The sequence below is a fragment of the Larus michahellis genome, chromosome 19 (assembly GCF_964199755.1).
Source record: "Larus michahellis chromosome 19, bLarMic1.1, whole genome shotgun sequence".
NCBI classification, from domain to species: Eukaryota; Metazoa; Chordata; class Aves; order Charadriiformes; family Laridae; genus Larus; species Larus michahellis.
This window is the reverse complement of record NC_133914.1, coordinates 1,785,605-1,810,252: the sequence shown is the minus strand read 5'-3', so window position 1 is coordinate 1,810,252 and position 24,648 is coordinate 1,785,605. Positions and strand designations below refer to the sequence as shown.

The window sequence follows — 24,648 nt, the reverse complement described above, 5'->3', positions numbered from 1 at the left end:
TTCTACCTTTTAACTTGCTGCGTAACCTCAGCCTCGCTGTTCAGTCTGTGCCTTATGGTCTTCTCTGAATCAGGAATGTTTCTGGTTTTGCTTCTTTTGTTGTAAATGGATTTAGCTCCATTGCTATCCAAAAGGGTGGTGGGTCCCATTGATTAACAGATTATTGCTTAAAAACTTGTTCAAGTATTGGATACTGAGGGCAGGTATAGATTCCAAGAAGCTCCCATTTTACTGTCCTGCACCCTCTCTCCCGCATTACTCCTGTACCCTAAATTCATCTTGACAACAGGGGTGAGGATCTATTGTCGACTGCTTTAAAGAACTGAGAATTGTCTTTATTTGTCTTCCCTCCCTTTTCCCAGATGCAAACTGGAACAGATCTAAATGTGAGCCGGGGAAGATCCTGTTTGGTGGCCGTTTGAGATCGTGGGAAGATCACCATTTACAGCTTCTGGAAGGATTTCATACCGTACGGTCCTGTCAGACTGCTTGCTGCCAGAGCCCCACTTGTGATGCATTTTGGTTCTTCGAAAATATGTGCATCCAGGTGAACTGCACTATGCCTGGCATGTGTCAGGTGAACAGGACTGGCTTTTCTGACTCAGTTTTGGTGTTTTTAAAGAAATCACAAAGCATAGAGCACTTAAAGTTTCAAACGGAAGGTGATGTGAAGACCTGGTTTCACAAGTGGTTGGACTGGGGCACCCCTGTCCAGGGGAAAAAAAGACTGCGGAGGTCATTCCAGCAGTGGAGCTTGGCAGGTAACAGGGTGGAACCCCTGAAAAGGGAGATAGCAGCAAGCCCCAGCAGTGAGGCTGCAGCCAGCGTGTCAGATAGCAAATCCCGAAGCAGGCGAAGTGAAGCAGAGCGCTTGAAGGATCAAGTACTGAGGCGCTTAGTGGCAGACAGGCCTGTTCCTGAAGGCCATCCAAGTCAAAAGGAAGACTTACTGACAAATGGACAGGATCCGAGAGAGCAGAAAACCAAAAGCCCATTCCCTCCTAAAAGCAATAATGTGACTAGATCGAGTGATGCAGATGGTGTTGGCTTGCCACAGGTAAGTGTGATTGCTGGGGCTGAAATGGGGCTTTCTTGGACAGCTGTCACCCTCCTGCTCAATCTCACTTTATGTAGGCTTTGACTTAAAACTGCTGAAACGATAGGGTACCTTTCTGGATGCCTGCTCTCAGCCTCCTGTCAACAAGGCAAGGCCAAGGGTTGGGTTTTTTATTTGGTTTTTTTGGGGTGGTAGGGTTTTTTCCCCTCCTCTACCCAGCTGGGATGAACTGTCTTTGGGAAGGTGAGGGGAGATGGAGGTCATGCTGATGCTTATCCTTTGTATAATCATACAGCGTACTTGCCAGATGAGGAGGAAGGGTGAGATGTGATGTCAGTGGGAAGTGCCCGGGAGATGAAAACTTACCTGCGAGAGTACCTTTTCAGATGCACAAAATAAAATAAGCTGTTTTCCTTTGAGTGCTGAATCGAGGCAGTTAAATACATTATTTTATAGATTCATGCACGGAGTTAGCAGTGTACTTCCATGTCAGCCTGCTTGCTTGAGTTGGCATCTTAATGCCAACTTCTTTGTTCTGTTTTTAAGACCGCTTCAGTTTGTCAAATCCACAAAAGCTTACATTGGCATTGGTTGAATGAAACCAGTTCAGTCTCTACTCCAAACATGTGCAATGTTAATCTAGTAAATCTAGATGTTAGTCCTAAAGAGAAATTGGCACATTTCAATTGTGAAATGATGTTTGTATTTTTAAATCTGCAACTAGTTTTTTTGAGCCTTATCATGCAAAAAAACCCATGCACTTGTGATAGCGAGATAGAAAGAATTATACTTTGTGAAACTGTTTAAATATCTTTTGCCGTATTTCTAGGATTTGGCACTGTTGAAGCCTGCTGCCTTTCCCTGTAGTTATGTTTTTGTTACGGAAGCTTGACTGAATTTGTTTCTCTCCCTTGTATTCAAATCTTGGTTCCAGGTAGGGCTGTGACCGGTCCAAGCCACCACCCTGCGGAGCCGGATGTGGAGAGTGGCCAAGGGACACCGCTGAGAGCTCCAGGGCAGCCCGGCTGGCGTGTGAAATCACGCACTAAAACTTTACAAATGTTTGATTTTCCAGAACCCCACAGCATTTAGGGCTGACGCGAGATCTCGGCTTTCTCCCCTGCAGTATTGCAGCATTTCCACCCTGCCTGTTCTTTCCGCCTCCTAATAGCTGAGATTTATGCAGTGACCCCATTCTCTCAGTTGTTACGCATGCGGTGTCTGGGGAGACGTCTTTGCAGCCAGCCTTAAATGTTTTCTCTTGTTCTTGGGTAATAGTTGTTGTATCTCCCTGCTTGTTCAGTTTGAAGTGTGGCATTCTGAGTTGTATTATTACTGTTCAGTGCCTGTCCAGTAAACTGGTTGCAAATATTAAATTACAGGGATTAATCAGCTTCTGAATATTGCTGAGTATCCAGGATTTCCCATCTTTAGGAACCACTCTCCATTGTCATCAAGGCGCACTGTTGGGATGTATGCTGAGGACAGGTTTTTATTCTCCTTACTGATTTTATTGATAGTAAGAAAGTCCAGATCTCTTGACAAAATGCAAGTTCATCAAAATAAATACTTCCTACTAAAGTATATTGGCTGTGATGGAATTCCTGGCAGTCGCATTTTTGAGGTTTAGGGTAGAGTTTTTTGAGGAGGAGAAAGAACTAAAAAATCCACCTTAACAGGAGTATTGAGTCGAAGCTGGTTCTACACAGCCCTGGGCTAATTCCTTGATTATTGAACCATCCAACTTTCACTGGCAAAATCTGAGGCAAGTTCTGCAGCTGTCCTTGCATTTCTGATCTGAGAGCAGTTTAATTTAGGCCAAGGATATAACATTCAAGGCTGTGTACTTGGGACGTGGCCAGCCTTTGCAGGAGGGAGATGCTAAAGCAGGGAGTTTTCCAAGTTGGTTTGGTTGTGGGTCAGAGTAAGTAAAGTTAACACATGTGATGAAATCAGCGAAGTTTCACCTGGGCTAGATTTGGTCCAGTACATGGAGCACATGGATTCAGCAGGTGAATGCCAAGCATTTAATACTGTATTCTTAAAGAAGGTTAGGTTTGGCGGGTGGGCTGGAACGTGGGGAAAATGCTGGATCATTGCTGCATGCAAAGCAGTTCATACCCGGGAGCATCAAACATCTGAAGTGGGAAAGGACATCTGAGGTCAAAGTGGCTCTTAACTCCTCTCTACAAGGGGCAAAAGAAATTAATGTGCATATTCTCCCCTTTTGTTGATGAGCACTGAATGCGCGGCAAGGCAAATCCTTTCCTAGAGACTGAGGGAAAAGTCAAGTGACTGGTTTAGGAAGACATTGCCTCACTGAGTTTTAACTTTCCTCTTGCAGTTCTCATAGCACCAGAGCCATCTGCAATGTCCTTTGCTAATGTGCAGCTAGCTTTAATTTGTGGTTTTACTGCATCCATGCTATGGAACCAGAGATGGGTGAAGGAGAGGGTACCAGGATAAACCGCAGTGCACCCTGCTCATCAGCCCTTATCTAAGGGAGAGAAATTTGTGTTTTTCCATGAGTGAGTGACATCTTCCGGGCACCAGTTTTTTTCTGCCTCATCGTAGAAATACTTGTCAATATTAAAATATGGCACTGCATTTAATAGCCAGTTAGGAGAAGTATTTAAGCGCAGCGCTGCTGATGAGAAGGGCTGCTGCAGCACTGCAGCAGTTCTGCAGGCAGGCTGTGGAAAAAGCTGCAGCCTTTAAAGTGGAGTTGTTAGAGCCGGAGAGCTCATTCCTGCATTCCCAGTTCTGGCTACTCTTGTCCCCAGCGAGCCCGGTGTTTGGCTCTTGCTGTCCTGTTTCATGTTGGTGCTGGGCGATATTTACACTGCAAGGAAGGGGGAAAAGTCTCTCTTCACAGCCAGCACTAATTCTGTAATGGTTTGTGACATTACCCACATTTTTGTGTCTTAAGAGTCTTCACAGACATGGCACCTTGTGTAAACAACTAAGGGCACAATCTCAGCTGAAAAGAGCCCATTTTTTAAATTCAGAACAGGCTTAGCAAAGTGATGCCCATTTAAATTAAAAAATAAAAGAAAATTGCGGAAGACGGGTATTTTTCTTTCAAGTAACATAGGTTTGATGCGGATTCTGATGCACATAGCTGCTCTAGTTCTATCGTACAGACAAAGGACTCTCAGATGCGGAGACCAGGTCACTTGTCCCACGCCAAAGGCAGTTAAGGATTGGAATCCAAGGTGTCTGACACTCCTGCGTTCACTCGGGTCAATGTGCCACTTCTCTCTCTCTTCTAAGCTAATAAGATAGGACAGCTGGCAAACTTCTAGTCTCCTCCTCATTTATCCTCAAGAATGAAATCTTCTTTGCTTTAAAGAATTCGGTGTTATGGAGTAAAGATAAGAAATGTCTCGGCTTGCAAGCATTAGAGGCATTTTTGACTGTTATGTTGCCCCAGGCAAAGCTTATCTAACTCAAGCTCTCCACAGACATTTGGCTGTCAGTTCATCCTCAAGACTTCGGGGAGGAAGAGGATCTCTCTTAGCTGTAAAGTTTGGGGGTTTTTAGGCGTTAAAAAGTGAGCCAAGGAAGCATCCAGCTCACTGAAAATATTACCGAGCAAAGTGGGGGCTTGGCCGCTGTGCCCAGTGGGCAGATGCTGGTCTCCTGCGTGCTGTGACGGCTGGTCCTACCACCCGTCTGGGTTGACTCTTGCTAAGCAAAGAGTGCTTCCCCACAGCAGTATGAAGTTATGGAGACCACCTGCTCCTGTGTCTTTCCTAAAGAGTCTGTCTCAAGTGTCCAAGTTCCTGCCTGGCTGCTCCCCTCTTGGTGTGCCAGTATTTCTAACTTTATCTTACTCGCTTGCTTGGCAAAAGGGAGTCAGTGTCTTGAGTTGGCCAGAGTTCTGGGTGGGTGTAAGACAGTACTGCTGGGGACCTGTCCTGAGGCCGCCGATGAAGAGCAGCACAGAGCAGTAAGCCAGATCTTGCCTGCATCTTTGCTTCAAAGAATCTGTAGGTTTTTTAAAGATAAAGGAAGTCCATCAAAAAAGCAGACAAATAAAGAAAAACAGCTTACGTCCATAACACTAACAAATGGTGTTTGGTTCTCTGGTCCGTAAATTTCAGACACAAATAAAATGTACAAATGAATTGAGATGTTTTGCATCCTGTGACTGAGGCGAAGTTCACTGAGATATGGGGAGACAAAATGATTTACCCAAAACTGCAAAAAAACCCCTTCTTGCAGAGAAGCCTTCATTGCTGTTCCTGGCCTGGCCAGCTGTTGCAGTATGTGCAGGATGGCTTTATTTCTTTATTTTTACAACTGGCACTTAGTGTTTACTGAGGCCCAGCCCATTTACTGCTGAGGATGTTGCCCACCGTGGTCTAGAGCGTTTTTACAGTTCCCGTTTCCTGGCCTGAATGCCAGCAGCAGAGTATAAAAGCTTGAGAATGTTTCCTCCAATGTGAGCTTTTGATCAGCTCCTCTAGTGGGGAGTAGTGGTGGGCAAGTCAGCTCCAAAACACTTCCCAAGTCAAAGATGGTAATTTGCTCCATTTTAAATATTTAGCAGATGCTCTCAAAATAGAGTTAGCTCCACAAAATGTGCTACACACATGTACTTCATGGTGGAAGGTGAATTGTCAAGAGTATTGCCTGGCAGGCGAAGAACTGGAATGGGGATGGGTACTGTAAAAGGAATTTTTCTGATGAAAGAAAGGAAATTGTTACTGCCACTTTGATTATTTTCAATAAAGTGGCTCATCCTGTAAGGATGTGAGCAAACTTTGTGCCCGCCAGCTCGGCTCCCTGCCCCAGCAGCATCTCCTGTGGCGTGCACGCAGGGAACGCTTTCTGTCCGGTCACCTTGCTTTGAAGAATGATTCTGAAGTAAATTTCCTCTTGCTGCAATGATTCGATTATTACATAAAAATGCCATTGCAATCCTCCTGCTTTGTGCTTGCCAACTGCACAGCTTTAGAAAAGGGAATATGTGGCTAGAACAAATGGGCCAAATGGACCCCAGTTCCCGGTCCCTGCCTTTTGCTTCTGTCTTATCCACCTCTGTGTTCTCTTAGCTCCACTCGCTGCAATTTTGAGCCTAGATCTTCTGTCAGGTTTGCCACATCAACAGCTGTAATACTTAAGATGGTGTAGTTAAACCTACGGTCCTAACCAGTGTTCAGCAGACACAGAAATGGCCTATGGAGGAAGAACACAGAGAAACATTTTAGAAGAGAGAAGAGGAAGCAGTAAAACATCCTGCTTCTGGGAAAAACAAACCGGGGACTTTTCAGCCTCCCTGTCTGAAGGAGATGAAGTGCAACAAACGCATTAAAACAAAACTGACATTCAGCATTCAATCAAACTAAGACAACTTCTTTCTTTACAGATCCACACAGGAACATCTGCACCAGCACCCTCGGTGTTGGCTACGCTCTCCAGTCCTGTAGCCCAGGGCTTGACGGCCACAGGGAAGATGGAGAAGCCTGGGCAGCCAGATGATGCTTTAGTCCATCCTCACTCCTCAGATGTGTTGCCCACAGTCAGCCTCATGCCAGGGAAAAGCACGACGAAGATGCCGACGGCTACTTCTGTGCCAAGTGGAGTTCCCACAAATGGCAGCGTTTCTACAGTCCAGACCAACACTGCTGCGTCCCCAGGTACTACTGCCACCACACCAGGTGAGGACCTCCAGTGCTCCAACAAGTGTCATCTGTTCAGGTTTTGTTGACAAGCCATTGCAGCATTGAAAAATACCAGATAATTTCAGAAGTTATGGGACCTTTGAAAAAGTGCTGAGCTGCATGCTTCAGCACACGTTCCGGTTGGACCCCATGTGCTCATGAGGTCTGAGAATGGGACTTCGGCATCATAAATCTGCATGTGACCGTTGGATCTATTTCCAAGAGCAGCTTGAAAGTAATGGTGATATCCTAATTTCCCAAAGTGAAAGTTGAGGTGTGGTGCAAAGCATAGTGCCGTGAAGCATTCCTTCAGTAGTCTTGACACACCGCTATCTATCAAGCTGAGCAGAAACCTTAATGTCTGCTCAAAATGGGGTGTAACTGATTCTTTTCCGTCCCTGAAATGTCAATGCACAGTCCAGCCATGGCAAACAGTGTCCTTGGCCATTAGCCCATGCTTTGCTTTGCAGCAAAATGATGTTTCTCTTCACACTGGTGTTCCTTAAAACAAACTATTGAAAATGTATAAAAGCCAAAACGCGCTTTGGACAGCTCTGTTAACTCACCCGGGCCATTAGCCCGCGCTGTAAGGAAGCGTGCTTCCAGTGAACGGTGCATACTGGTCGTGTGATATCTCAGAATCCAGTTAATCCTGTTTGCTGAAGTATTCACAGCTGAATTTCTTTTGAATTTAGGGTTCCTTTTCCTTACAAGGGAACAAATGGAAAGTGTAAAGGGAACACTGCATCCAAAGACATTTTTGGCAGGAAGCTGATTGGGTGCTTGTGCTAATAAATTAATACTCTTTTTAAGGGCCTACCCTCGCTAAAACTGGAAAATATATTTTTAAACGTCTCAGTGGCTCGTGTTGGAAAAGTAACGTAGCCAGGGCCTCCTTGTTTTGCTAAATAATACAAAGATGACGTGAAGGGTTGTTTTTCCAAGCAGGGTTTTAGGTTTTCATCTGTTTGTTGTTTTTTGTGTCCTTTTCTTACTGAGATCAGATTTCTTTTTGCCTTGGAACTCTTTGCAGCTGAAAGACTGATGGAGTTCTAATATCTCAGGATCTGGATTAATTGGGAGGGGGAAAAAAGAATTTGATGAGTTTGTTTTATTCTAGTTAACTGGGTAATTCCAGTAGCTAATAAACAGATGGAAGAAAGGCTAAATGGCATTTTCTCCATCTTTTTTAACTTGGATTTTTTGTGCGTATTTCTGAAACATTGTCTTTGACAGGGTCAAACTAGGGTAAACCAACTTTAATTCCTATTTTGTATGCATAATTCCCAGGCCCAGTAATAAAAAGACAAAAAGAAAGCAAATGGCAAAGGAAGAGGAGGATGAGGAGGCCGAGAGGTACTCTTAAGAAATGTGGTCAACTTTCTGGTTACCTTAACGCTAATAACAAGCAGAAAAAAAATGTCACCAGCCATAGTTTTCAAGTCTCTATCCTGTAGTCTTTAAAAACATGCTCCCTGACAACTTATTTGAAATAGAATGTCAAGAAAATGCTTAAGCAGGGGTTGAAATGAAAATATAAATAAAAGCAACAGGTTTGTATTTTGAGTTTCCATACTCAGTGTGGTAGCTATGCATTTTTTTTTACAAAAATCTCTTCAGTCTCCAAGCAGTTTCTCAAAAAAATATCGTGGATTCTTCATATATTTGTGAAGATCTGAAATTGCAGTTTGGTACGTGGAGTGTTTGTCTTGCTGTGCCATGAGACTGCAGCTGGGTTCTCTGCCAAAAACCTGCCAGGGAAAACCCTTCCTGTCCTGCTGGAGCTGGGGGGGCAGCTTCCCCCTTACAGAGCCTGAGGGTCACGTTTCAGCTCTTAGGAAAAAGGAGCAGGAGCTGCACAGTATCTGCAAAGAGAGATGACTGAGTAATTTTGGGCTTGTCTTAAAATTGTAAAACCCTATTAGTGCTTTTGCATTAACAATGAGAGCGAAACCTGAAACGGCAGCTGTATTGAGTGACGGCATGTTTACAAAATACAGCCATTTGTAGCTGGTTTTTATTCCACAGATTCTGAAGCCAAGGCGGATTTTAGTACGTATCTGACTTTTTTTCCTGTTCCTCTTTCAATTCTGTGCTTCTCCCTCTCAGTTATGAAGGAGCTGGTGGTTTCTGCTGGAGACAGCGTCGAAGTGACCCTGCCAAAGAATGAAGTTCAGCTGAATGCGTTTGTGCTTCCTGAACCACCACCTCGTAAGGCTCCCCTGGGAATTCTGCTTAGGGCTTATAACGGTGGAATGGCAAATAGGCATTGTATACAGCATTAAATAAGGACAATCTTGAAAATGTCTTTTATCAGAGAACACTTAACTGTAGAAATCTTTCATCCTGTGCTATTACCTCCTGCTGTCTCTCACAGAAAACAGCAATACACAAAAAAACATTGAAAATTCTACAAAGTCATTAGATTTGGGTGATGGCATATTCTCAAAGCGGTTAGTGAGGAAGCAGTGGATCTTCAGCATCTATTCATGATATTTGCTGATCGGTGACAAGCTGTTTTAGCAAGTGGTCTCTCGTTTGGTGGATTGAAATTTGATGTGCGGGGTTGATATGCTGAGGAACGCATTTCTATATGCTCCTCATTTCATCATGCGAATTGTTGCAAGTATTTGTAAAGTTTTTGTCTATAGCTCTGTCCACAATGGCAGCGGGAGACCGCGGGGGAGAGGCAGGCACGTTAGGTGTTGTGCAGCACCAGGGATAGATGAGACCCGTTCCTCTTCAAACACTGGCGTTATGTTCTGTTTGCAGGATTTGAGGGCACAATTTTTCTCTTATTAGCCTGAAGCTGTGATTGTTCCAAAGCTCTTTAATGCCTTAGGGGCTGAAAGACGGGTTTTGGCTCCAGAGTAAATGTGTTTAGAAGCACAGATTGTCTCTTTTCCTGGGTATATTCCCAAAAAGCTGCAGCCCAAATTCCAAGCTGTCGCATTTCTCCATAGTGCAGCAGAATGTGCCTTGTAAATGTTTAATACCTTTGCTTTTATTTAGTGTGGCAGAAAGGCAGTCTTTTAAAAACTAACATCTGGACTTTTTTTTTTTTTTTTTAAGGAACCACTTATTCCTATGAGTGGGAATTGATTACTCATCCAAAAGACTACAGTGGAGAAATGGAAGGGAAGCACTCCCAGACCCTTAAGTTATCTAAGGTAAAGCTTTTGCTGCTTAGTATCCTGTTGTGTGAAATGCCAAGTGGAGAAGACGAGGACCCTGGCAGCCAGGAAAGACTCGTGTGTGGTTTCAGGATGAATAGGAAATTGCATGATGGGCAGGCAGCCAACATTAGACTGCAAGCCCTCTTCTAAGTCTCTTATAAAAAGGAGATTGATCTGGCGTGAGGGGAAGAAGAAATTGATTTCAGAATCTAAAAGCTGCCTACAAGCAGTGTGTCAAGCCATACAAATGGCACAATTTAACATTAACAAAGGGTGGCAAATGTTTCTGCTACTGAAACATTCTGGTGGTCTGTTTAGGTCTGAAGCCTTGTGCTACCCACTGAAAAAGGGACTTCCTGATTCCATTAATGAGAGCTGTGGACTGCCTTGTTGCACATCCCTGGCTGCTGCTTTTAGACAAGTTCTAACAGTGAAAGGATTGCCAGTTTCTGCACATGGGGATTCTTAACAAGGGAATGGCTTTAAATATTGTGTGAATGTACAGTTCTGTATTTGAGACGTTCCTTTGAGCATCTTGGATTCTGCTGCGCTCAGAAAAAATCTACAGGCTCCAGTCACGATATCATGCAGAGAAAAGCCCTTCAAAAGGAGCGTGTCTGTCTCTATCAGGGTTTCAGCCTTTTTGGATACCATGGTTGTTGTCCAGCAGTGACTCTTTGCCCTCTCTTATTGGTTCAACAGTGAACGATGAAGGGGCAACTGCCTGACTCATGTCGCCTAGAAGGAAGAGAATAAATTCTTTCCTTTGTAAAAGCACACAAGAAGAGATTTTCTTCTCTTACGTACAGCCTTTCTCATCTCAAATGCAATCTGCTAGCACAGATTCCTGTGGCCAGGCAACCTGAACTAATTTCTCTTATCTCTCTTCTGTGTGCCTATTGTGGCTAGAAAATAAAGCTTGACTGACAATTCTGTGGCACCTGTGTTAGAAAGAAATATTAGTCTTCGGTTTCTGCATAGCCATTGTAAACTAAAAGATACGTAACACCATTTGGCATGGAAGCCGTCCCTTGCTGTGTATGCATAGGTTGCAGCATAATTGCCTGTTTTATGCTGCTGATGTACTTCTGTGCCAAAGCGTGGTAACTCGACCTTCTACTAGCTCCTGACAAGCTGCTACCATCCTGAAGGTAAATAAGCTTTTGTGTTTGTTTCCTTCCAGCTTACTGTTGGTCTGTACGAATTCAAAGTCGTTGTTGATGGGGAAAACGCACGTGGAGAGGGTTACGTGAATGTTACCGTAAATCCAAGTGAGTTGGTGGAATTGTGTCTTTCCTTAACTTTGTCTGTCTCTGATACCTGTGTCACGGTGTTTTGCTTGTTTGACTGGACCCTGGTTTAGTGAAAATTCGTTGTGCTGTGAACTCAGGATATTCATACGTGTATTAATTCATTTCCTGAGATCAGAAACTATTGCTAATACACGTAGCTATTTCTGCTATGCTGCATACGGGCCAACCACTCAATTGAAGAGCTGGAATACTGATACAAAAGTGCTTAGCAAATGCCTCACCCTGGAAGGCCACTGCTTCAATAAAAACTAACTGTAATGGGGTAAAAAGCTTATAGCAGCAGGAGCAAAAAAAGAAGGGAAGCCAGAGCTTTGAAGGTCCTTTGGAGGTTCTTTTCTTCCCTGTCCAGTAAAGAAGTGTTCCCAACCACAGGCAGGTTAAGTCAAATCTTATTCCTTACTGTGAGACGTGGTTTGCAGATGAGCTGGGGTAGATCAGTAGCTTGTGCTGACTGTCTCACCAGGTCTCACTCTTTAGATGGTCTGTGTAAAGAGGGAACCACCTTTTATGCAAAAAAGACTTTATTTTGCACACTTCAGCAAGACTTTTTCTACAGCCTTTGTGGGCAAAGAAGTGTTCTTGCACTCCCTAAATTAGCAAGAGTGCAAGGCTGGCCTTTTGGATGCTGTTACTGATCACTTCCTTATAAGCAGTGAATCTGCAGCTGGCAGCATGCATCAAAATCATTCATTTTTCAGAGCAGCAGCCAAACTTTGGCAAGAAGCTCTAGGTGCTGCTCTGTTAGAATGGTCTGTGCTGGAATGCTTGACCCAGTATGGGAGAACTGATGCTGTGCAGCCATTTGCAGAGCACTACTGTGGCAGTTCACCTCCTTGCTTTTTTAAATTTAAAGTTTGTTAGCACTGTTTCCCCGCATTGGTGCATAACTTGTTGAAAGCACGAATCACTGTCCTTGATTGTGCCCTTCTCTGCAGTCGGTCTGCTCAGTGGCTGTCTTGGAGCTGTGTGGCACAGCAATTCCACGCTTTGGACTCCTCTCCTGGACTCGCTGACTGCAGGACAGAGAGGGTAGATGGGGCTGGGGAGAGGAAAGAGGATGTGCAATATGTGTTCTGCTTGCTACTCCTGGTGCACAAAGGCAGAGTCGTTTTGCAGAGTTCCTTGGACAGGGCTTTGTATCGTGATCTGCCTGTAGATGTCATTGTAACAGCTCGGTTGTTGTTGCAGAGCCTCGGGTGAATCAACCCCCTGTTGCCATCGTGTCCCCACAGTTCCAGGAGATTTCACTGCCAACCATTTCAACTGTTATCGATGGCAGCCGTGAGTACCCACTGTTTTAAATGCAGTAGTTTAGCAAGCCTGGTTTCTGTGTGTTTGCTTCTGAGCTGGCCCTTTGGGTTAAGTTTAAGAGGCACTGGCTGCGATGCTGTCAAACATGCTTTAGTGAAAAGAATCAGCTTCTCTTGCCAGGAAAGGGGAATACACACATGACAGCACCTCTCCATGTTTCCTTTTGAAGGACACTGGCCTGAGTCAATCTCCTAAAAAAGGAAAAGCTCTAGAGGTTGCTGCTCAGAATAAAAAAAAATTACTGTCGGTCAAAATTATCGTTCTCTTATGTTAAGCTTCAGCCGTGTTAGTTAGCTAACACACCGCCTTTACTGATTCTGGCCCACACTAGAGCTTTTCAGGAATCTCTTTAAATATGTTCAGGTTGTCTTACTCCCAACTCATATCATTTTGTTAGTGTTTTATTTTGGGGAGATTTTTTGTCTTCCCCCAGCACACATGCTGACCTGGGAGTACGGGTGTTCAAGTAGACCTGTGAAACAGGGTAGAGGAGGGTGTACAGTTTGGGTATCTGAGCAGAACAGACACCTCTGGGCTTGGGCCAAAAATGCCTTTGCCCACTAAGCCCAATACTGAAGTAGGGGACTGAACATCTGGGTTTTATGAAGCAGCATTTTCCAATTCCTTGTATATGTATTTTCTTCCATAATTGAAACAGAAAGCACTGATGATGATAAAATTGTCAGCTATCACTGGGAAGAGCTGAAGGGTCCTTTGCGGGAGGAGAAGGTTTCTAGCAATACTGCCATATTGACGCTGACCAACCTGGTACCTGGGAATTACACGTTCAGGTAGGTTATACCTGGAAGAGTTGATCAGTTCTCATCCTTGAAGAGTAAAATTTACAAGATTCCTGAAGTGTTAGTGTGGTTTCAAAAAAAAAAAAAAACCCAACTAAACAAAGTAAAACAAAAAGAACCAAACCAAACCAAACCAAAAAACCAACATGGAGAGAACTCTTATTTTGTGATGTACTCTCTCCACTTTCAGGTGGTTTCATAGCTTTTCACTTCAGAAGAGATAAGCTACCCAGCTACCTTTTATTCTTAAGCTGTAGTGCTGGTTTGAGATGATGGCAGAAGGGAACGTATGGTCTGCCAAAGCTGCAAAATGTCTCTTGAAATGTCAAATCTAAACTGTTTGGGTAAAGGCTTAGGAAGAAATGCAGTCTTGCATCCAGTTTTTAAATGCAGTGTGTTTGTCCCAGATAAGTGAAGGAGGCCTAGTGGTTTTCTGCACATACCCGAGTAATAGATAGTAGCCGATTTTACTTTAATATTTGTTCTATGTTTTTCCTTTGGTCTGCATTTTGGTGTGATGTCCGTGCAGTGCATCAGCACATCTACTTAAAATAAACCTGAGTATCTGTAACTGAACACTGTTTTCTTCTTAAGCAGTTGGTATTTGAACTAATCAGATGGATGTTCAGATCTAGATTTAGCAGAAGGCAGTTCTGTTTTGTGGTACGAGCCTACCCGAGGACGCGTACTGTGTTCAGGCACTTGTGGGTTAGTAATGAACTTCCGTGCCCACGTTAATGAGCATCTGCTGTTGAGAGGCAGTGTCACACTCAGGGAGGTCTTTTCCATCACAGCTGGGTATGTGAAAGCTGATGATCTTTCGCTAGCACAGTTTTGTCTTGGTAGCCGGTAGTTCAAGTGAGAGATGGACATGACTCTTGAATTTCTTGCATCTTTGAGACTGATAATTGGGCATTTCAGGGAAGTTTCTATTCAGAAAAAGCACAGTTGCCTCAGACCATAGGATTTTTTCACTTCTTTAATAAAATTACTATCCCGTGTTAAGTTTTTAACTCTTCTTTTGCATTTCAGTTAACTCCAGCCAGTGTTTTGTATTCAGTTCTGATAAGCATGACTATTCACTGCTTTCGCTTTGGGTTTTTTTCTCCACTCATCAGCCTAACAGTAGTGGACTCGGATGGCGCCAGCAACTCCACCACTGCAAACTTGACTGTGAACAAAGCAGTGGATTATCCTCCAGTGGCAAATGCGGGCCCAAACCAAGTGATCACCCTGCCTCAGAACTCCATCACCCTCTACGGGAATCAGAGCACCGATGATCACAGCATCGTCAGCTACGAGTGGCTCCTCAGCCCGAACAGCAAAGGGAAGGTGATGGAGATGCAGGTCAGTGCAGATCTCCGGTGCTCATCCTGGATTACTCGCTAGCTGGCTTTTTTTCTATAAAAAAACCATTTTTAATTGACTGTTAGCAAACTTTTCTTATAATCCTGCAGAATAAGCATGTGATGATTAAATGTATACTTAAGACTAAATCCATGTGAAGCTGATATTGACTTAGTGGCTGAGCTGGAGTGCACCAGTCTAGCTAGAGGTTTTCACTGGCATCCTGTTTCTTTTCTTGAGCAATGCAGTTTTAAATACTGCTCAAGAACTGGGGGGTTGAGAGAGATGGGAACGTGATGGCTTTGGATTCTGATGTCCCATAGAGCAGGTCTCAGCCCAACTCGATCGCACCCATATATCTCGCTTTTCCATGTCATCGTTTTTTCTTTTGAAGATTATTACTACTGCCAAATTTATGGAATAGGAAAGTCCATGAATCAGGTTCTCAATGTGTATGATTTGTACAGGGCTCCCCAGAGGTTTTGCTTGAGTTGTTATCTATTGAATCTTAAAAGGTCTGAACACCTGTATGGCATTAGTCTTGTTACATTCCACAACAGTGTCCTTGTTGCTCTGCATAAACGTACCTGTAAGTGCCTTGCATGCTTAAGCGGCCCAGACTTCTGGCCTCATAGCAGGAGTTAATAATAAGCCCCAGAATCTGCTGATAATCGTTATTTTAGAAGCAGAGTCTTCTGATCTATCATCATCTGTGTAAGGATTCTTCTTAATACATGAATATGTTTTCTCAAAGGGGGTGAGGACACCAGTCTTGCAGCTCTCTGCAATGCAAGAAGGTGATTACACTTACCAGCTGATAGTGACGGATTCTGCTGGGCACCAGTCCACCGCAGAGGTCACTGTGATAGTCCAGCCGGGTAAGCTGCCTTTAGCTGCTTTTTTTGCCACTTCCATTCCAGGGGTTAGAGGTGAGCATCGATCTGCCAACGTACTCCAGATTTTATGGTAGCTTTGTGTTTCCTTCAGAAAAGCTGCTCTAATTTAGGACCGTTCTGGGCTGGTATATTGCTGATAAACCAACAAAAGAAAGTTTCTAGAAATACTGCCTTTCTAGGCTGTTCTCTTCTTTTACACAAAGTAGTCTAATGACATTATCCCACCATAATGGCAGGATCGTATTTCCAAGCAGCTGCCTCTGCCCATAGTGCTTGGTCCTGGGACAGGAGCAGGAAAAGTGGAGTAATGCTTACAGAATGAGAGCAAAAATCACAGCTCTTTGATTTCCTTCTCATTTTATTGCAGATGTGTGAATGAAACGCTGACCTGAACTCGTAACTGCTTTTAACCTCACATTCTCTGAGTACAAAGTTCAGATAATGGGCAAGAAATATAGTAGGGATCATGTAGAAACTTCATAATGCTGGGGTTTTAAGCTCCGCCTTTTATGGCATGTGTATGAAAAATATTGCAATCCTTTTTCAGAGAACAATAAGCCCCCGAAGGCAGATGCTGGTCCAGATAAAGAATTAACTCTTCCTGTGGACAGCACCACTCTAGATGGCAGCAAGAGCTCAGATGACCAGAAGATAGTCTCCTTTCTTTGGGAAAAAACACGGTGTGTATCATCTTCCAGACTGTTCTTAAGCAAGTGTCTAGATCTTTCATTTAAAACAAGACACACAGCCACATAGTTCCCTTGCGTTAAATACTGGTCACATCAGGCCTGACAAGCTTTACCAGTGACTAGAATGAGACAAGGATTTATGTTTAATCAGAGAGAGGTGGAGTTTTGTTTGAGCATTAGAAATACTTTTGCCTTCATCTCTAGGCCTGACTCCCGTTCTCAGCATGGCTGCGGCATATAAAGGAGACGGGCCGTGTTTGAATCACAGCAGTGTAATGTGGTCTTGGCTGTATGAAGGGACTGACTCTTGTAATCAAATAACAGCAGGGCCTTCTAACTTGATCCTTTTGCAGCATGTTTGAATAGGCAGTGTTGTTTTCTTCTCGTTGTCATGCTTCCCTTCAGACTATAAATTCCCTGAAGTGCTTTAGGGGATTCAGGGAAAAAGCCTGTGAGCAACTTGCAGGAGCTTTTTCTGTTTGCTAATGCAAAGTCTGTGCAAACCTCTTATAAATGAAGGAACTATTTTTGCACTCTGCCTTTTCTTTAAAATATTGCTTTATTGTGCAGTTCACAAGCCAATTTTGCTGAAAGTACCACTTTTTGTAAACCCTACTTAAATGCTGGTATCAGTGCTCCCCTGGTTTAAAAATAACCAAAACACTAAACCACCAGAAATTATGCTTTTTGTTCCAAATGTTCCACTTACTCTTTTTATTATCTTACTGTAACCGGAGAAAATAATTTTGCTTTTTGGCATGGACTCTGTATTTCCAGGCGACTGGCTGTTTGCACCCCGTAAATTCTGCTTGAGCCTCCTGTTTGGCTTGAGGCTGGCTCCCATGGTCCGCGCAAAGTTTAAGTTCATCCTCTTGTGCTTTGATTAGGGGCCCGGATGGTGTCAAGCTGGAGAATGCCAACAGCAGCATTGCCACTGTAACAGGCCTTCAAGTTGGGACATACGAGTTTACTCTGACAGTTAAAGACGAGAAGAACTTGCAGAGCCAAAGCTCGGTCAACGTCATTGTCAAGGAAGGTACGTCCAGCCATGAGCAGAGCTGCCGGAGACACAGGCTATCTCTGAGCAGTTCAGCAAACCCTGTGTTCAGAGGCACAATAAGAGCAAGGGATGGGTGAAAAATAACGTGGAGAGCACTGAAACGGCCTTATTTAAATCAGGGATTTACCCCTTTCTGGAGGGAACAGTATCTTCAGCTGAATCCCACAGTGTGTAATTTCCTTCTCTTCCCCCAGGGTTAGATGGGGATTTCCAGGTTACAGGGGAGATCTAATGCTGTAGTTTTTTTGTTGGACTTTAACAGATTTTTCTCCAACTGTTTTCTTTCTGTTTGCTTAGAGATAAACAAGCCGCCAGTTGCAAAGATTGCTGGTAACGTTGTCATCACCTTGCCCACAAATACAGCCGAGTTGGATGGATCAAAGTCCTCTGATGATAAGGGAATCGTCAGCTACTTGTGGACCCGGGACGAGGGGAGCCCTGCAGCTGGGGTGAGGTTTCTCTTTTAAATGGCAGTCTGCAGCATCATAAAAGTCAGCGAGAGGTAGCGTTGACAGCTCCTGAGGAAATGTAAAGCTGATGGGTGCACCTGTTACCTTTTAGTGATAGCCTTAAGTATGATGATATATCACGCTAGTCTGATCCTTTGTTTCTGATGCTTATTTTGCTCTGCCTTCCAGGAAGTCTTAAATAATTCAGACCATCATCCTGTCCTTCTCCTGTCCAATCTGGTAGAAGGGACCTACACATTCCACCTCAGAGTAACAGACGCCAAAGGAGAGAGCGATGTGGAAAGGAGCACAGTGGAGGTCAAACCTGGTGAGTCTGGGTTTTGTGCTGTGCCATGTTTGTCTCTGGTGCATTCGCAAGCCCTCTGTTTGTCTACAGCGTACTGAGATTAAAACATGTAATCTAGTCCAGCTCAGAACTGTAGAAGGTCAAAAGTTTTGGGGGATGTGATTGTATTTTCATGTGGTTCTTGGGGGCTCACTCTTACCATTGCCATTTCCTGTGAAAATCATAGACTTGTATCCCTTCCTACAGTGAGGTTCTGTAATTTTGTGTTCAGAGATTCTGGAAAGATAATAGAAACCTGACTTGTACCCAGACTGTTAAATAGAAGTTCTAAGATCTGTGTTATCTACCCTCTCACTAGATCCTAGGAAAAATAACCTCGTGGAGATGATTCTGGATGTTAATGTCAGCCAGCTGACCGAGAGGCAGAAGGGTATGTTCATCCGACAAATAGGCGTTCTGCTGGGGGTCCTCGACTCGGACATTACCGTGCAGAAGATCCAGCCGTACACCGAACAAAGGTAGGGTTTGTCTGTGAGTGTACATGGGGCGGGATTGCATAAAGGTTTTGTAAACCAAGAGGTATTTTCTCTTGGGAAGCAGATTGGACAATCAGAACATGTGGAGATTTTGCTTAAAATGGATGTTCCTGCTTACTTGGGTCAGAGAAGGTCTTGGCCAAGCAGGTCTTGGGTATCTTCCCCTCTGGAGATAGTGCATTGTCCTCAAAAGCTGTTTGCTGCTGCTAATGTCTCTGCTCCCAAATCTATAAAATAAGCACTAATCTGATTTGGTTTTGAAAATTGTGAAGACTATCTGAAGTATGTTCTACAACTGGACAGATAATGGGGCTTGGTACAGAGTGGTTTGGTGAAGGACTGACGCCAGACCAGAGGTGGTGGTGTAGCAATGCCCTCAGCAGCAGCCCTGCATGCCAGCTTTGTGATATTACGTTAGCTTTACTGCCTACGCAACTGCTTCAATTTAATGTAAAATAAAATGTTGAAAGCCAATGTAATTTTTGTTTGAAGAGATAAGGAAAACTTGGGTTTGATTGCTGTTCAGCTTACAATAAACTACAGCTGGTCTCTTCTAAACAAGTGGAAGTTTGCTTATAGGCAGGGCTGTTGGCCAGGGTCGAGTTGCCGGCCTGGACAGTGTTGCTCAGCTCCAAGTACAGCAGCCAGCAAGACATACAAGGGATGGTTTAGCCCAGCTGGATCCTGCCCATGCTGCTTTGGCATGAAAGTACTCGATGGAGGTTAGCTTTCCCCCTCTGTACAAATGGCTGGTCTGGGAAGTTCACTGTTCTGCAGAAAACTTCAGCGACTGGCGCTGTAGCGTTGTCACAGCAACAGCTGCACATATCTCCATACTAACAGCGGCCCATCGTACTGTAGGTGTGTTTGAGGATGCCTGAGCATGCATGTGAGTGGCACGGCAACAAACTTATCGAGGGCAGAGTGGTAATTTGCTGAAATAAGTGCAATATTGCACTTATTTTTTACTAAAAATGGAGTAGTTTTAAGGTAGATAAAGCACTGAAAAAGATTTCAGAGACATGCTTAAAGTCATGCAGCAAGTCAGCAATAAATCTGCAGTTATACTTCAGACACTCGTGAGTTCAGTAATGTATCGATTCCTTCGTGTCCGCGTTGCCTGCTGTAGCAGTAAAATCAGAATTCATTGTCCGTGCAAACCTAAAGAGCGCAGCCAGCAGTTTCTGTGGTAATATTACCTTTCTATCTCTGCCATGACCAGGCCGGTTGCCATTGTTCTTCACTGTGTAAGGCAGGTAAGGGATTCTTGTAATTAATGCTTCATTTGTTTATATGTTTATTAAGTAGACAGAACAGTGGGAAATGTTATAAAAGAGCAGAGATTATTTTCAGACAGATGGCTTTAAGATCCCATTTTTGCCTCAGCTATCAAAGTAACTTGTACTGTTTAAAAAAGATCTTTTTCCCCTGGCTGCTGCTTTTTTCACATACTCTGAGGGCTTCACTAATATGATTTTGACTCATAGGCTTACTGGTAATAATAAATCTGAAACATCCAAGCATCCTTTTGTGAATCTGCAGGAGATACAGGGCTCTGCAGGGCTAGCAAGCCTAGGGGAGCAAGTTCTTCTATCATAAAGCTAATGCAATAAAAGATGCAGAATACGGGATTCTCAACACCTGTGCTTTTTTCTGGCTATAACACTTTGCGCATTCAAACTAACCTTCGCAAAAGACTGTAAACTTTCACTGTCTTCTCTGATCTTGGAGCTCTGTGCTGAGCGGTGAAATGAGCCCCCAGTTTCCACGTGTAGGAAGGTCTGAGGATCTCACAGTGAGGGAGGGAGGAGATTATGAAAATGGCAGGACCTTAAAGTTTTTGGGAATTTCATGCTTAGCATGAACGTGCAAAGATGTACTTGGTGGCGTTTGGAACTAGACTTGACAAAACCATTAGCAAACTCAGGAACAGTCCAGGCCGAGCTTTGAAAATATGGATGAATCAGATGTCCCAAAGGGTCTTCTACTGTGTGACCGGGTCTACTGTTATTGCTTCCAAGATGGAGACAGAAGTCTGGTCTTCAAATAGACTTGGGATTCTGAATAAGTCCGTCTAATGACAGACTGGGGAGAATGGCTCTCTGCCCGATGTTTGGAGAAGCAGCAGATAATTGTTTTTATCTGACTTCTAGCACGAAGATGGTGTTTTTTGTGAAGAACCAGCCTCCCCATCAGATATTCAAAGGACGAGAGGTAGCCTGGACCCTAAAAAACGAACTACGGAAACAACAGTCAGACTTCCTCATCTTTCGGGCATTAGAAATTAACACAGTCAGTAAGTAAGAGTCACTGTGGTACAAGTTAACATCTTTTCCTTTCTTCTCAGATGCCTGCAAGAATAATGACCTTCGTGTGTGCTAAAACACCTGGGTGCGCACAGACATACGCTCACTCCAGTAGCTTTCATATGTTAGAAAATGGGAAACAGAAAAATAAGTCTGCTAGACGATCCATTAATCAGTTATTTACCAATTGATTCTGTCTATTCACTATTCAACTTCATATAAATAAATGGTTACTTGTAACGTTGCTGGGAAGATAAAAATTCACAAAATCAAAAGCAGATTGATGCTTATGAAACTAAAATAAAGCGTTAATGGAATGCAGCCAATGAAATGAGTGTCATAATGAAAACAATAAAACCACAGATCTTGGTAGCTGTGAACATACTAATTTCCTCTCTCGCACATACATCAATCTGAAGGAAATGTTTCCCTTCGGTTTTTTACAAGTTTACATTAGAGCTGTTTTTCTTTTATGAGCGCCATCCTGAGGATCATGTGCTAATCAGTTAGACATTTTACACTAGAATTATGTGAAGTAATTATTTTCATGATTTTCTGATCTTACAGTTTTGTGGCCTTCAAAAGCCACTCTTCAGTTCTGTTTGGTCCCTTTAAAGGATCTGTTTGTTTCTTGTGTATCTCACGGGCTGTGTTCAAATTTGAAAATCAAAACCTTACTTAAAAATACTTAACAAATACACAAATTCCATAACTTCTATAGCAAAATCATGATTTATCAGGCAAAATTGTCTTAGCATGTTACGTCTGTTACATTGTGAGTGAAGCAGGACTTTCTGATTCGGCATGAGACCTAGGTGCTTATGTTTGCACTTCTTAGATCTAAGCCAAGAGGATGAACTACAGAGTGACGAGATTCAAGTTAGAGCCCTATGGGGGCTGGCGGTGTTGTAACTGTGGGAACTGTACTGTCCCATTTTTGCCTCACGTGTGAGTCATTTAGTTCACTTTGCTGGTTTTGGTCCCTAGCGTGTCAGCTGAACTGCTCTGAGCACGGTCGCTGTGACTCCTTCACCAAGCGTTGCGTCTGTGACCCCTTCTGGATGGAGAACTTCATCAGGGTGCAAATGGGGGACGGCGAAAGCAACTGTGGTACGTGCACCCTCCCTGGGATTGTTCACCTTTGGAAAGCAAACAGTGTTTGAAGCCCAGGGCAGGCAGAGTAAGAGGTGCCCACCTTCTCCCAGTGTCTGTGACATGACGCTCACACAGGGAGATAGTCCCTGCCCTGATCTCGCCACACGTTACCTTCTAGGCCGGTGATACTTGATAGGGAAGCGACTCCTCTTCACACGCTCTCAGTGAACACTCACTAAGAGTTGTGTCCATTCTTAGTGTATAAATCACACCTATTTTCTGTCGTGCTCCTGCAGAGGCTTTCCTGCCACAGGAAAGCAAATTTTATAAATAACACACATTGAAAAACGCCCTTGTGAGTGAGTCCGCACACTGGATCTCAAGCCTCTGGCTTCCGTAGGTGAGTTAGAGGCGCTGTCAGTGATGGACACTAACCTCTAATTCTGCAAAGGGTCAGGCCTTTCTTTTTCTTTCCCAAGAACAGTCATCTAAAGCGCACACTGTCAACTGTATGAGGTGCCAAAACGTCTTTATCTCTGGGGTGTTTTGCTTTCAGAGTGGAGCGTGCTGTATGTGATCATTGCATCCTTCGTCATTGTGGTTGCCTTTGGAATCTTCTCCTGGATGGTGATCTGCTGTTGCAAGAGGTGGGACTGAGGCCATAACCCCCACTGTATCGGTGCTTCAGGGCCAAGTAGCTGCATTAGGAGGTGAAAGATTCAAACCCATTGTCCCAGCAGGTCATCTGCTCGGCCCTGGGACGTTAGTTTTTGTCACTCAGTGATTCGTGTGGAACGTTGAGGTCCTAGAACTCTGGGTTCAGTTAAGAAGCAAGATTTGGATTAGCCTATGAATGTGCAACTAAAGCTACGTTTTTCATGTTTTGCTTTGGGATATGAACGTAATCTGAAATAAGCAAGTACTCTAGCTTTGAAGGTCAGAGTTCTTTTTCTTCTGGCTTTTTTAGAAATGGCCTGCCTCTTAATTCCTTTTCTTCCTCTTTAGACGAAAAGGAAAATCCAAAAGAAAAAGCAAATACAAGATTTTGGATGCAACGGATCAAGAAAGCCTGGAGTTAAAACCAAATCCCAAAGCAGGTAAAACATGAGAGGGAAGAGCTCAGCGTTTCCAGAATGCTGACTAAGAACACTCTTCCTCAGTGGACTTAAAATCACAGAGTGAAACAAACGTGTTGTTAGGCACTGACAGACGAGTCTCAGAAGATCTAAGGGCTTGTTTCAGGTCTGTAGACAGGGTATTTAGTCACGTTATCTAACTCCTTGGTTTAGAAATTGGGGCTGAAACTGGCCTCGTCCTGATGTCTCCACTTCCTATCGTAGAAGTAGTAAGTGGATGCATGTAATCTGTGCCCAAAACTGGGTCTTGACAATAACTTCTCTTGTTCAAAAGTTTCCCACTCTGTTCAGGGAGTTTGCTTCTTGCCAATATGCAATTCCTTGGCCTTGCTCTACAGCAAAGCATGAAGTCAGTGTCACTAAGCCGTTCACTAAACTGATGGACTTTGGCTAGTAAGCAAAGGGGCAGCGAGCAACCTGAAAATACTCATGGCCTGGAGAGAGCAAGGTTCATCTCTGCCCCCGTATTCTCCCACCCCAAATGACTTGTTTATAAATTTATTCATTCTTGTCCTTGTGGGCATCAGGCTCTGAAAGTTTCACATTTTAGCTCATCCTCTAATTTTTCCAGGAAACAGAAGATGCTTATCTCAGGGGGGAGACCCATGAAGTCCTCAGTGTGGCTACAGGCCCATTCCAGAAAGGCAGTTATTTGTCTTCAGTGTTCTTAGCCAGCATTTTCCTGTCCGCATTGCTGTCCTCAAGAATGCTTGTCAGGTGCTTTGCAAAGATCGTTGAGTTATTTCAGGCTGGAGCATTTTTGCTGTGATTGTATCTGATACCTGAACCGAGTGTGGTCACCTGCTGACTGACCAGGAAAGGAGGGAGATGTGGGAAAGGATGTGCAAACAGCCCCCCCAAATGCTAGGGAGCACTTCAGCTGTGGAAATACATGTTTCAAATAAGAGTGTGCACCTTGGTTTTGTTTAGAGGAGGGGTTATTTTAGCTGTGTGTGGAAAATAGTCCCTTATCCTTGATCAGTGGTGGAAAAATAACTGCTCATCCTAGTGTTATCCCATTTAATGGCGTTCCGGCAAAGTGAACGGTGCCTAACGCCAGCGTTGGAGGGCATTGCAGCGACGGAGCTGAGCAGACAATTCCTCTGAGAACCCGGCCATCCCAACTGCGCAAATACAGATACCCTTGAAGAAAAACCGGGTGTTTTTTCCTCCCTCAGCACCCAACTCTGCTTTAATCTGACCATCTGTCACCTCGCACAGAAGAGCCCCACTGTTAAATAAAGGGCTCATTGTTCTGCCGTCTGTAGCAAATGTGCCTCAACCGTTTGCTCTCTGGTAACCAAACTCATCTTGCTTCTTCTGAGGCTGGCTGCTGACTAAAGTCTTTTTCCCTGCTAGGTATGTCCAGGGAGCATTCCGCTAACAGAGAAAATGTTGCAGTTCTCCATTAAGGAAAAGCTAAATTTAAATATTTCCTCTGCTGACAATATCAGTAAATGTGTCTCTCCTGTCCCTGTGCATTAATCTAAATTCAGCCTGC

At 43.9% G+C, this 24,648-nt stretch overlaps 1 protein-coding gene across 2 annotated transcripts in view; it reads left to right on the top strand.

Moving 5' to 3' along the window:
• Positions 1-24,648, top strand: part of KIAA0319L (KIAA0319 like) — a 34,959-nt gene that overhangs the window by 6,402 nt on the left and 3,909 nt on the right. For both annotated transcript variants that reach the window (XM_074562592.1, XM_074562593.1), the window contains 18 exons: positions 363-1,057; positions 6,432-6,723; positions 8,836-8,937; positions 9,799-9,896; positions 11,086-11,173; positions 12,404-12,496; positions 13,185-13,317; positions 14,445-14,673; positions 15,428-15,551; positions 16,117-16,249; positions 17,146-17,294; positions 17,616-17,767; positions 17,957-18,095; positions 18,433-18,592; positions 20,764-20,906; positions 21,904-22,026; positions 22,568-22,658; positions 23,017-23,108. In XM_074562592.1, the coding sequence (XP_074418693.1) occupies positions 363-1,057; positions 6,432-6,723; positions 8,836-8,937; positions 9,799-9,896; positions 11,086-11,173; positions 12,404-12,496; positions 13,185-13,317; positions 14,445-14,673; positions 15,428-15,551; positions 16,117-16,249; positions 17,146-17,294; positions 17,616-17,767; positions 17,957-18,095; positions 18,433-18,592; positions 20,764-20,906; positions 21,904-22,026; positions 22,568-22,658; positions 23,017-23,108 (3,036 nt within the window). The remainder of the gene's footprint in view (positions 1-362; positions 1,058-6,431; positions 6,724-8,835; positions 8,938-9,798; positions 9,897-11,085; positions 11,174-12,403; positions 12,497-13,184; positions 13,318-14,444; positions 14,674-15,427; positions 15,552-16,116; positions 16,250-17,145; positions 17,295-17,615; positions 17,768-17,956; positions 18,096-18,432; positions 18,593-20,763; positions 20,907-21,903; positions 22,027-22,567; positions 22,659-23,016; positions 23,109-24,648) is intronic.